At 53.6% G+C, this 10,967-nt stretch overlaps 2 protein-coding genes across 2 annotated transcripts in view; one reads left to right on the forward strand and one right to left on the reverse strand.

Annotated features, from left to right (window-relative positions):
* The window catches only part of LOC102045406 (uncharacterized protein KIAA0895-like), a 12,233-nt gene extending 6,720 nt beyond the window's left edge, over positions 1–5,513 (forward strand). The window contains 4 exon segments of the mRNA XM_031058399.1: positions 2,939–3,060; positions 3,062–3,369; positions 4,130–4,227; positions 4,722–5,513. Coding sequence (XP_030914259.1) covers positions 2,939–3,060; positions 3,062–3,369; positions 4,130–4,227; positions 4,722–4,886 — 693 coding nt within the window. The 3' untranslated portion in view covers positions 4,887–5,513.
* A 615-nt stretch (positions 5,514–6,128) lies between these two features.
* Positions 6,129–10,910, reverse strand: TMEM208 (transmembrane protein 208). The gene is made up of 4 exons (XM_031058452.1): positions 10,820–10,910; positions 10,569–10,705; positions 7,614–7,698; positions 6,129–6,581 (listed from the first exon to the last, which is right to left on the reverse strand). The coding sequence occupies exons 2-4, from the start codon at positions 10,655–10,657 to the stop codon at positions 6,444–6,446; spliced, it is 312 nt and encodes a 103-aa protein (XP_030914312.1). The 5' UTR covers positions 10,658–10,705; positions 10,820–10,910; the 3' UTR covers positions 6,129–6,443.
* Positions 10,911–10,967: the final 57 nt, after the last annotated feature.

Raw genomic sequence — 10,967 nt, forward strand, 5'->3', positions numbered from 1 at the left:
CATTTCCTCCTCAAACACCCTTGGTTTGCCCTGATGCCTCCTGAGGGTGTTCCTGGGATGTGGATTTGGCACCTTGGTCTTCCTAAGCCTTTGCTTGGGACAGAACAGATTTCTGTAGATGTTTCCCTATAATTCATCTGCCTTTGAGTGCCCAGAGGCAGTCCCAATACCCAGCCAAGCAGCTGCCAGTCTTACAGACCTGCACTTACACCTTGCTAGTTGAGCTCTATCTCTTGGGTTTATTAACTGATTAAATTCAGCTACTCTGTTCTCCATTAATTGAGCCCCGGCTGGGCAAAAAGCCATTGATTTTCTTACGTGTTGGTGTACAACTGGCTTCCTTCTAGCCCTGTGTAGTTGTCCCTGGGCTCAGAGGTGCTGGACTCAATGAACCCTGTGGGTCCCTTCCAGCTCAGGACATTCTGTGATTCAAGGCAACGCAGAGTTCAGTCACTGTTTGCACGTCGGTGTGGCTGTTTTATCTGGGGCCTTTGATAAGTGCTTTGGAAACAATGAAAGCATTGGTTTGTTCCTTTCTGTCCAATGGAAATTTTGCTGGATGTGTCTGGGGTAGGGGAGAGAGAAGGGTTTCACCTGCTCTCAATACAGCCACGTTGGCAGAACTTGCTCCCTGTACAGCACCAAAACTTGTTGAAACTTCTGCATCACTGATAATCTCACACCCTGTCAGGGAACTGAGTGGTTTCAGGTTGTGTCTCCCTCCCTGCACCTGTATCTCTGATTCCTGACTTTCACCATCTGTGTCTGTTCTGCCGTGCCCTTTGCTTCCCTGATCCGCACTAATTGTGGTGGCTTGCTTGAAAAAGAAGAACCTCCTGTGGGGGTACCTTAGCCCAGAGCACAGCAGCTGGTGTGTCCCTGCCCAGGGGCAGCCCTGGCAGGCAGCGTGGCCAGGCTGGTGCAGCCCCTGCAGCTGCCCTTTGTCCCCAGCACCGATCAGCAAAGGCAGGATCCCGCTCCCAGCACCGCTCCTGGGTAAGTGCTCGTGCTGGAATTAAATCTGTCCCCTCAAAAGCTGCTTTGTTGGGGTCCAAGCTGCAGATCCTGAAGCTCTTCTGCTTTTCTTCTGACTTAGGACAGACATGATGCTGCCAGAGGTTTCCATATGGATTTCAGTGGGCTCACAGCTTGCAGCAGAGAAACACCTGGCCCCACTGGTAAGTGCTGCATGGCAATCCTTGGGGTTGTGGAGTGTTGTCACCCTAAACAGTGCTAGCTGCTGTCTCTTGGGATCCCATCAGTGGCCTCCCTCTACCTCTGAGCTGCTTGCTCAGTGTCAGAGGTCCTGAGCAGTGCCAGGAGAGACAGGAACCCATACCCCAGTGCCATGGGGACCACCAGAAACCTTCCCTTAGTTCCTTGGGATGAGCTCTTTCTCCATCAGTGCGTTCACAAAAGCTGAGCAAAACCATGAACCACAAGGATGCAGTGGGGATGCTGCTCAGATTGAGAGAGGTCACAGACCTGGAGAGCTGGTCCTGCTGCTCTTTGGCTGGAGTTGCAGCCCTGGTTGTGTCTGCGAAGCTGGAGGGTCCCAAAGCAAGGCAAGTGGTGCTGCTCAGCAGGATGAGGTTTTGTAGCAGGAGAAGGGCTGCAGCATAAGAAGCTGTGGTCTCTGGCACTGCCCAGAGTCCCTTCCCATTGCTCCTGGATGGCTGGTTCTGCATGAGGAGTCAGAGGTGAGCTGACAAGCTCAGCACTGGAGGGATTCCTTTTCACACTGGTGTATTTTAACCCAGGTAAGCAGTTGCACTGTAAGTATTTGATGCTGTTTGTTTGCCCAGTGGTGGACTCTGTTAGGCTGCACTTTTGGCTTTCATAATAATAATAAATCTGACTTAAAGCGAACCAATTCAGTCTCCTCTCTTTTTTTAATAAGAGAAGAATTGTCACATAGTAACACAGGCATATGTTTTCATCCTGAAAAGTGTCAGTTGTGAAATAACAGGTGGTTTATATAGAGTTAATAGGTATGTAGGGGATTTTGATTGCTATCCTGAGGTTTGCCACTGCCAAACCTCAGATGCAAGAGCTCCCAGGGACCATCCTTTGGTGATGCTGCAGCTTTGAGTTGCTGCAGATCTGAAGTCAAGTGGTCAGAAAGTGCTGCTGGCTGGCAAGTTAACTTCTGGTGAGCAGCTCTCTTGGCTCCAGCACCTGTGACAGCCATATTTCTCAAAATACCATTCTTTTTCTGTATAAAGATACTGAATAGCCCTCCACATGCAATGCCCATCCCTGCTGTGAATTGTGGCCAGCACACACAGTTCCGCCTGTGAGGGTGGACTGGCATGGAGCCATCCTCACTGCTCATGTCTTGAAGCCTCAAATGAGAGAATCTGTGGAGAAATCCATGAAAATGGAACCAGAGCCTTGGGTCCCTCAGGAGGTGTTTCTTGGGGAGTGCAGAGCCATTACAAAGCTGTTGGGTGTTCAGAGTGGGGTTGTTTTGATGGCCAAAGTTACTGCCCCATCCCATTGCCAGGGGGGATGCAGAAGGGGGACCAGGCAGGTCTCCAGAGGATGTCCATCCTGTGTGGCCACAAAGGGCTGGGGAGCCCATGGGAACAAGCCAGGGAGGTGATGCTGGAGCCAGAGGGGCACTGCAGGAGGCTGCCCTGGAGCTGCCTGCTCCCCCCACAGTGCCTGCTCAGCTTTGTTGGCTGTAAAGAGATTAAAGGAGCTACTTCATCCCTGCATGAGATCATCTCTCTCCTCTCATTATCCCCCTCACCCCCAGTGGCTCTTGCTGTCTGTCATTCCTTTGGGGAGCTGCAGCACAGCCCAGTGATGGTGCAGCAGTGCCAAACGGTGCCATCCGTGGTGTCAGTGGATTTTTCTGACCATCTGCCACCATCTTGGCCTCTGCTGAGAGCCGAGCCCCGCTCACGGCCGTGTCCTCCTCCTCCTCCTGCAGGTGGTGGTGCAGCTGACCGATGACCTCCTGTCGCAGGCGGTGATGATGGTGGAGGACAGCCGGCCCACGCTGGCCATCAACCTGGCCGGAGCCCGGCAGCACTGGCTGGAGGGGGTGCTGCCCAGGCACCCACTACATCCGGGGGGTCAACAACACGCGGCAGCCGTGGCACAGCTCCGAGGGCCGCAAGCAGTACAGCCTGAAGCCCGCCAACCCCACCGAGGAGGGCCTGGCCAGCCTGCACAGCGTCCTGTTCCGCAAGCAGCCCTTCCTGTGGCGGGCTGCCCTGCTCTACTACACCATCGAGAGGGCCAGCCACCTCTCCTTCTCTGCCCTCTTCCAGGACCTGGAGCAGTACGTGCAGGATGCTGGGGTCCGGTGGGAGTACTGTGTGCGGGCAAAGCGGGGCCAGACGGACACCTCACAGCCAGGTACCACTGGGGCGGTCAACTGAGCTTTGGGAAGAATTCTACTTACTTATTTTTTTGGTTTTTTTAAGAAAAAACAGAGTGTGGTATGTTCTGCTGCTGTGTAGGTTGAGCATCGCCAGTCCTGTAGAGTGTGAGTTGGCACAGGCAGCCAGAACAGGCACAAACTCATGGCTAGAACACAGAAAGTAAATTTATTTGCATTACCTCGCTGACTGGGGGGATCCCCAGAGCAACACCCAACACCTGGGCAGAGGAACACAAGATCAAAGGGTCACCAGCCTGCTGTTCACAAGCTTATCAAGAGTTACACCCAGGTGCAAGGTCACTTGAGCAATTTAGAATCCTCCAGATCAGAGTTTTGCTTTTAACCCTTTCCTCCCAACATAACCACAGCACCCAGTCCCTGTATCCCTCCCCATCCCAAGCACCACTCTCCCTGTCCCATGGGAGTGATTTGCACAAGCTCTTGGGGAAGCAGCAGGCAAAGGAGAGGAAACACTTGGATACATTTGGATGCTTGCAGTCGTTTGTCCTTTAAAAAATTATTGGGGATTACTTGGGAGGTATCCCAGTGGTGTTTGTGGCTCCAGCTGCACCCGGCTGCCTCCCCAGTGCTCACCCCTTGGGACTCAGCCGTCCTGAGCCCTGGCACACTCGTGGGCAGTGCCCTCATTCTGGTTATTGTGGTCAGCAAACGTTCAGGCAAGGGGAGGGTGCTGGAAGCCAGGAGCCCTCTCCCAGGCCTTTTCTGCTGCTCCAGGCTGTTTCAGTAAGGACCAGGTGTACCTGGATGGGATTCTCCGCATCCTGCGCCATCGGCAGACCATTGACTTCCCACTGCTGGCTGCCCTTGGAAAGGTAAGAGCCAGGCTGAGGGTGGGGCAGGGGGTGGCTGATCCCACAATCCCATCCCACCCCAGAGCTCACACAGGCTCCCTCAATCTCGTGGCTTCCCAAAAACCAGCCCTTGCCTGGCAGCCCTTCAGCTCTTTGTCTTTCCCTGCACTCATGGATCTCTGTGTACCAGGGAAAGGCTGTGCTGGGTAGGATGCAAGGAAGGACAGGACAATCCATAATCCTCTGTGGGAGACTTTCGGGAAGAGGCTTAACCCAGCAGGTTAAGCCTTTCTGGCCCTTGGCCACAGCAGTCTCCTGCTGTCACCTGTCCTTGCAGTGACCGAAAATTACCAAACCTGCAAATCCCACACCCCCAGCAGCTCTCCTACTGCCTCCCCACGAGCAGCAGGGATGTTCTGACTGACCCAGGGGGGCTGCAAGGGCACCAGATGCCCCGCATGGCACCTGTCAGGGTTTGGGGTGGAGGGGACTGACCCCCATCTCCTTCCTGCCAGGTGTCCTATGAAGATGTGAATCGGCTGAAGGAATTCGGGGTCCTGGAGAAGGCTCGCATCCCCCACTTCATGCAGGACCTGGAGCGCTACATGAAGCAGCTGGATCACATTGTCACCACCAATGGCCTGAACGAGGAAGAACTGGAGCAGCTGCTGCCTGACTGAGGGGCACCCCCTGAGCCAGCACCCCAGGGGTGTAACTGGTGCTGTTTACTGGGTTTTACTGGGGCTGGAGCAGAGGGCAGAGCCCGAGGCGGGCGCTGTGCATGTAGCGCTGTGTAGGGTAGCGCGGCCAAGGGCCCGTGTGGTTGTGTTGATGTGTCCCCTGCATCCTCCCTGTGTATTTTGGGGATGCCTGTGCTGCTCCACGTGGCTTTGGGGAGCCAGACAAGAGGGTTCAGGGAGAGTGAGGGCAGACTTGGGGCAATGTGCTGGTCCCCGAGTGCAGAAGGCTGTGCTGGGGGATTGCTGTAGGGTGCCAGGAGTGCTCCCAGCACTGTGGGGGCACCTACTTGGGGCCAGAGACAGGGCTGGGGGCTCTGGGCTGTGCCTGGCAGGGAATAAGGGCTGCACTGCACTCACAGATCGCCCCATGGATGCCTTTTCCACTCCCTACCCCTTCCCTCATGTCCTCCACCAGCAGCAGGAAGGACTTGAATCCCCCATTACCAATCTCTGCCCAGCTCTGCACCCCAACTACAGCCACCCTGCCTGGCTTTGAGGACTCAGGGTGGGGCCTGGGCTTGATGTTAGGAAAAAAAGCGTGTAATAAAGGTGATGTAATGGAAAAGACATGTGGGCAAAAGGTTATGGATAGCATCAAAACCCAGGCTGGCACCACTGTGAACACCCACGGTGCCTCTTGCTGGCACAGCCAAAGCTGCATGGTCTGAGCTGGTGTGTCAGGGGCAGGAAGGGGTCATGGACTGTGACAAACAACATACTGGACAGGGACATCAGCACATCAAAGCAGGCAAACGTAAAAACTGCCCTGTTCTTGATCTTTAACACATGAGCTTTGGAGCAGTCATGGCACCCCTGGGAGTACCCTCTTAGGAGAAAACAAAACAAAACCCAAACCAAACAAACCCCACAGCTTCTTGTCTTACATCCCACTGAGCTCCTGCAAAGGTAGCACAGGCCAGTCTGTGGCTCTAGAGAGCTCAGGCTCAATCCCAAAAGCTCCAAGTTTGGCTGCAAGCCCTGTTCTCAGCATCCCCAGCTGCCCCTCACTCCTGATCCTGCAGGGCAGCTGCAGATTCTTCACAGGGTGCAGAGGCTGTAGCAGGCAGGGCAGCACAAACCAAGTTTGGGAAAGGAGAGCACTTATCTCTGGGGATTCTGCTCCCCTCTAGCCCAGCTCTCCAAGAACATGCTGGCACTTTTCACAAACCCACTGCCAGCACGGTCAGTTAAGACTCTGCTCTTTAATGTACTATTTCCTCCAGCATTGCACTCCCCAACGCTGAATGCGATACAGCGCTGCTTTAAAAAGATATTTACACACATCCCAGCATCACCCCCTTGTCAGCCCAAGGAGCAAGGCCTCAGCCCACGCCAAGACCCAACCAGGGGAAGTCTCTTGCGGCCTTGCTGTCGGAATGGCAGCAGTGACAAAGGGCAACAGAGCTACTGCGGTGGTTCTGGATTGGTTTTGGTCGCATCCCTGATGAAATAACAGCATGGAGATGGGAGAGGGTGTTGATCTGTGCCCAGGCAGGGCTAGAAGCGCTTCATCTGCCGGCGCTCCTGCCGCCGCTGCTTCTTCTCGTTGGGCTCCTGAGCAGCGGGCGAGGCGTCGGCGGTGAGCCAGGGCCCCAGGATGTTCACCCACAGCAGGTACAGAGCGCGCCCCGGAGCCTGCAAAACACACGTGGCACAAACTCAGCCACCAACTCCTGTCCCTCCTCGGGGACAGGAGGGCTGGTCCTTCTGAGGGACACAAAGCAGCTGGATCAGAGGCATCTCAGGGTGCACAGAAATCAAAGGCAGTGGCGGGCGCCCAAAATAAACGGCCTGGTTTCATTCCACGGTTGAGGAACGTATACAGAGCTCAGGCTTCATGCACGGAAATCTCAGCATCAGGTCTGAATTACCCAGAGGGATCCAACTGTCCAGACATTCCACCTCTCCTTCCTTTGGAAAACACACCCACATTTCTTTGAATTTATGAAAAAGTGATCCAGATGGTCTCCAGAGGACAGCCGAGTCTAGGCTGCCCTCTGCCAGGCCAGCTAGGGAGGAATTTGTGGGTGAGGACTGAAATAAGATCAAGGACTGAACTGGGATAACTTTCCATGCTCCCACAATTGCCTTCTGTACCTCTGCATGGGATATCCTCAAAGCAAATGTGGGATTTTTAAACTAAATGGAGATTTTTTTTTCTCCTTCTGCACAAGCAGTTTTAGCTGGAGACACATGACAAACGTTTCAGGAGCAGAAAGGGTTTGGTGTTAAGGGGAATGGAAGCCTGTAGCATTTTATCTACCCAAAGGCACAGTGTCCAGCAGATCCCAGCCCTGGTGCATGCTGAATGGCTCAAAGAGCCAAACATGATGAAACACTGTTTGTTACAGACACAGAAAGACTCTGTGCACCAAGACAGCTTTGATCTGCCTCATGTTGCTTGTTGCCCATTTATGGGACCAGAGGGAAAGACAAAAGCCAGCCAGTTTTTGTGTGGTTGACCCAGAGGGATCAGGACTTCTTTGCCTTGTTCAGCCTAAATTTTAAACAAGATGTGACAAGGAGATTAAAAAACATATCAGGAAATAGTTTGATCCTGAAACATGACACTGAAATGAAATGGATAAACAATGTCCTCCATCCTGAAGACAAGGAAAGAAAGCAACAATGCAGAGCAAGATGGAAAACAGCAGGGCTGGGGCTTACCAAGAGCCAGAAGTACCAGACGTAGAGCGAGAAGCAGCTCAGCACTTGGACTATAGCTGTCAGCAGGATCACATCCTTGAGGTGCCTGAGGGAACAAAAGCAAAGCATTAATCTTTCATTCCAACCCCTGGCAAACACGGCAGCTCCTCTGCCAGCACAGTCTGCTCTGCCTCAGGGGAGCGACCCTGCCCAAGCCAGGCTGGCCCTGCAGCTCTGCTTTGCCACACACAGTTATCTAAAGAATCAAAGCAGCAAACAACAACAGCAAAATACTCTGATGAATTAATGAGATGATCTCCCTCTGAAAAAACAACATTGAGAAAGCTGAGGAATTGCTGGGGAGTTGGAAATCAGCAACGAAACCACCCCCCACCCCCACAGCTGCAGCAGCAGCCAGCACTGCTGATTTGACACCTATAATGACATAAAGTGTAACTCCTCACGACTGGCTGTGCTGAAGGGAGCCATGAATCTTCCCCATGCCATTTCACAGGCTGACAGACACTTGGGGTCACTAAAGGACAAGCACACCACAAGCTGAGCTACAGCAACAGACGGCTCCTCCTCCCCTCCTGCTTATCTGACTCCAGCTCTTCCATGCCAGCCTGAGGCAGAGCTGAGAGCAGCCAAGGAGAGGAATCAGCTGCCCACACTTCAACCACCACCCTCGGGGGATCTGACACCCAGGAGAGGTAAACAGGTATTAGTTTTTCAACACAAGCCTCGGGGAGTGCCATGAAGGTTTAGAAAAGAGGCCAACTCTCACTCTGGTTAAATCATCATCTGCTGGATAAAAAACCCTTGAGTCACATCTAAGAATGGAGAGAAGAAAACAAAGGCTATGGCATAAACAACATCAACTCAAGACACTGCAGAATCCACCACCAACAGCTCTAACACGAGACACTGAGGGTTCAGTGACCTCTGGCATTACCAGAGGCCACAGAGGGGTGAAGGCAGAGCTCTCACCAAGCCAAACTCTCCCAGAGACCGTGAAAATGGGCTTTCCCCAACCCCAGAGCAACACAAAGCATCCATTTCAGCAACAGACAGCACGAGAGAAATGCCACGAAATCCACAGTGTTCCAGAAGCAGCTCCAAAGGAGCAGCATTAATCAGCTGCAGCAGGCTTAGCTAAGAAGCTGGAAATATCCACTGCTTTCTGAAATACCTGCTAGCCTAGGGGGGTTCCCTGATCCCCTGAGAGGTAATTTAGAGGTACAGGGTAAGGATGGGAACTTCAGCTCTGAAGGTTTTGTTTTTAGAGCTCTGCCTCCCCTTTGTTTTGCATAGCCCACGACTCAGATAAGCATTAATTGATTTTAATGTGTGATAAACCCCACAGAAAAACCTCTGTGCCTCAGTAGCAAGGGAAGTACATCTGCACCCAGGACTGCAGCAGTGCTGTGGCTGTGCCTGTCACCTTTTCACAGCAGCTGCTGGGATCCCTGTGCTAACTCCTGTCAGTCACTTCCCCTGGCAGCACCATCACACACAGAGGGCAGTTATCAGGCACTCTGCCTCAGTGCCTTGCACAACTCCAAGAGGCAGCTCCCACAATCAGGAGCACACCCCAAACATCAAAAGTCTGTATTTTCCCTCTTTGACTATCCCACATTGTTTCACTAAAAAGGTATTCAAAATGTTTTGCAATTCCACTCTAGAGAGCCAAACCAGTGTAAAACGGGAGCAAAACACTTGGCAGAGCAGCAAGTGACCAGCTCATAGGTCACACCTCCTCTCCTCCTGGCCACCTTGTCCCCCCCGAGTCTCTTACACCAGACATCTGAGTCACCCCTGCTGCAGGCAGATAAGGTACCATTCCACCAACCCAGACACAAGATGAGAGCTCATCCTGTGCAGAGACAGCAGGTTCTGTACCCCACTGCCTGCTGATAACACCCCCAGGCAAAAATCAAAACTTACGTTAATAAAACTGTATACATATGACCCTGACAGCCTGAGAACACCTGATGCAACACAGAGGGCTCAGCTGCAAACAAGGCCCCACTGTGCTTCTTCAAAAGCCTGGCAGCAAGGGAAGGACAGAGGTAAACCTGGAACTGTAGCCCAAAGACATGGGAGGAAGGAGCCAAGGACCCCAGCACCTCGCTGAGCACAAGCTGAAGATCCCCAGCAGAGGCTGGGCCTGGGCAGAGGCTGAGGGCGGCGAAGACAAAGAGCAAAGCCTGATGTGTCCACAACCACCTGGCAGTTTTCTCTAAACAGTTTGATCCTCGCTGTTGGAAAACATGTAAATCTAGAAGGTATTTCTGGTACCAGCACAGCTGTCTCCTTATTTCATTTAGCAGCTTTTCAGGAATTACTGCTGTGTTTCCTGTAATACTGTGGCATTCCTTCACCAAGGAAAAGAGTTACAGTGGCACCAAGAACACTGGACAGGCAGAGACTCAGTGCTGTCTGCAGAGGCACATGAAGAATGCACAAGCATGGGGGACAGAAATGGCTGAGGAGGTGACAGGAGCTGGCTGAGACAGAGGCAGGAATTTTTAGCATTTCAAGACATGGCCGGTTTGCAGCCAGGATGGCGTAACTGGCAGCAAAACCCTTCTGCTCTGTCAAGGATTACCTGCTGTGCTGGTTTAAAAAGAAAATACCTATCACTGTGTGCTGCAGCAGTGTTTGTTAACTGAAAGAGGATTGTAAACTACTCCTGCTGAAGCCCTGTGGACAGTGACCGTGCCAGGCTGACACACCCATGTCGTGGCTCCTGACTGGAGCACACCAAGCCAAGTGTTCAGGTAATAAGGACAGTTAAGGTACACTCTGAATAAAATGGCTCCAAACTTCCAGCTCCCCTCATGCCCACGCCAGTGGGCAAGCTGAGGAGGGGGCTGAGGCCCAGCCTTGTCCTCGGGTGCCTCTCCTGGCTCTGTGTGCACGCTCAGGCAGCAGGTCCTGCTCACCTGGACTCGTGCGGGTGTGGACACTCACTCTGCCATCCCCTGCTCCATATTCAGGTCAATTCCCCCGTCGGCAAGGCTGCCATCGTCTGTGAAAGACGGCTTTGCCATGGAGTTCATGGACCGGTAGCTGGTGCCGTAGCCCACCAAGCTGAAGACGAACGCGACCTGCAACAGGGAAGCGCTGTCAGCTGCGACGGCCACGACCCCGGGGCCGGGGGCCACGAACGAGCCCCCGCCCGGGTGCCCCCGCCGGAGCAGAACACGGTGCCCGGCGCTCACCCACGTCCAGGCGGAGGCGGCGGAGTAGAAGATGACCAGGTTCACTACGGCGTACACGGCCTGCGGAGAGAGCACGGCACAGCTTTCCTCGTCTGCCCGCTCCCGCCCCGGCCCCGCGCCCCGCCGGCCCGCCCGGCCGCACTCACGG

This window comes from Geospiza fortis, unplaced genomic scaffold (genome assembly GCF_000277835.1).
Source record: "Geospiza fortis unplaced genomic scaffold, GeoFor_1.0 scaffold97, whole genome shotgun sequence".
In the NCBI taxonomy this organism is placed as follows: domain Eukaryota; kingdom Metazoa; phylum Chordata; class Aves; order Passeriformes; family Thraupidae; genus Geospiza; species Geospiza fortis.

What these genes read in the sequence shown, in the direction of transcription:
- TMEM208 (XM_031058452.1), bottom strand. Translation starts at nt 10,657, where the DNA reads ATGAACTCCATGGCAAAGCCGTCTTTCACAGACGATGGCAGCCTTGCC. An exon ending in ATGGAGCAGGGGATGGCAGA is followed by an intron (nt 7,699 to 10,568) that starts GTGAGTGTCCAC and finishes TTGTTCCCTCAG; the next exon opens with GCACCTCAAGGATGTGATCC. An exon ending in TCTGGTACTTCTGGCTCTTG is followed by an intron (nt 6,582 to 7,613) that starts GTAAGCCCCAGC and finishes TGTGTTTTGCAG; the next exon opens with GCTCCGGGGCGCGCTCTGTA.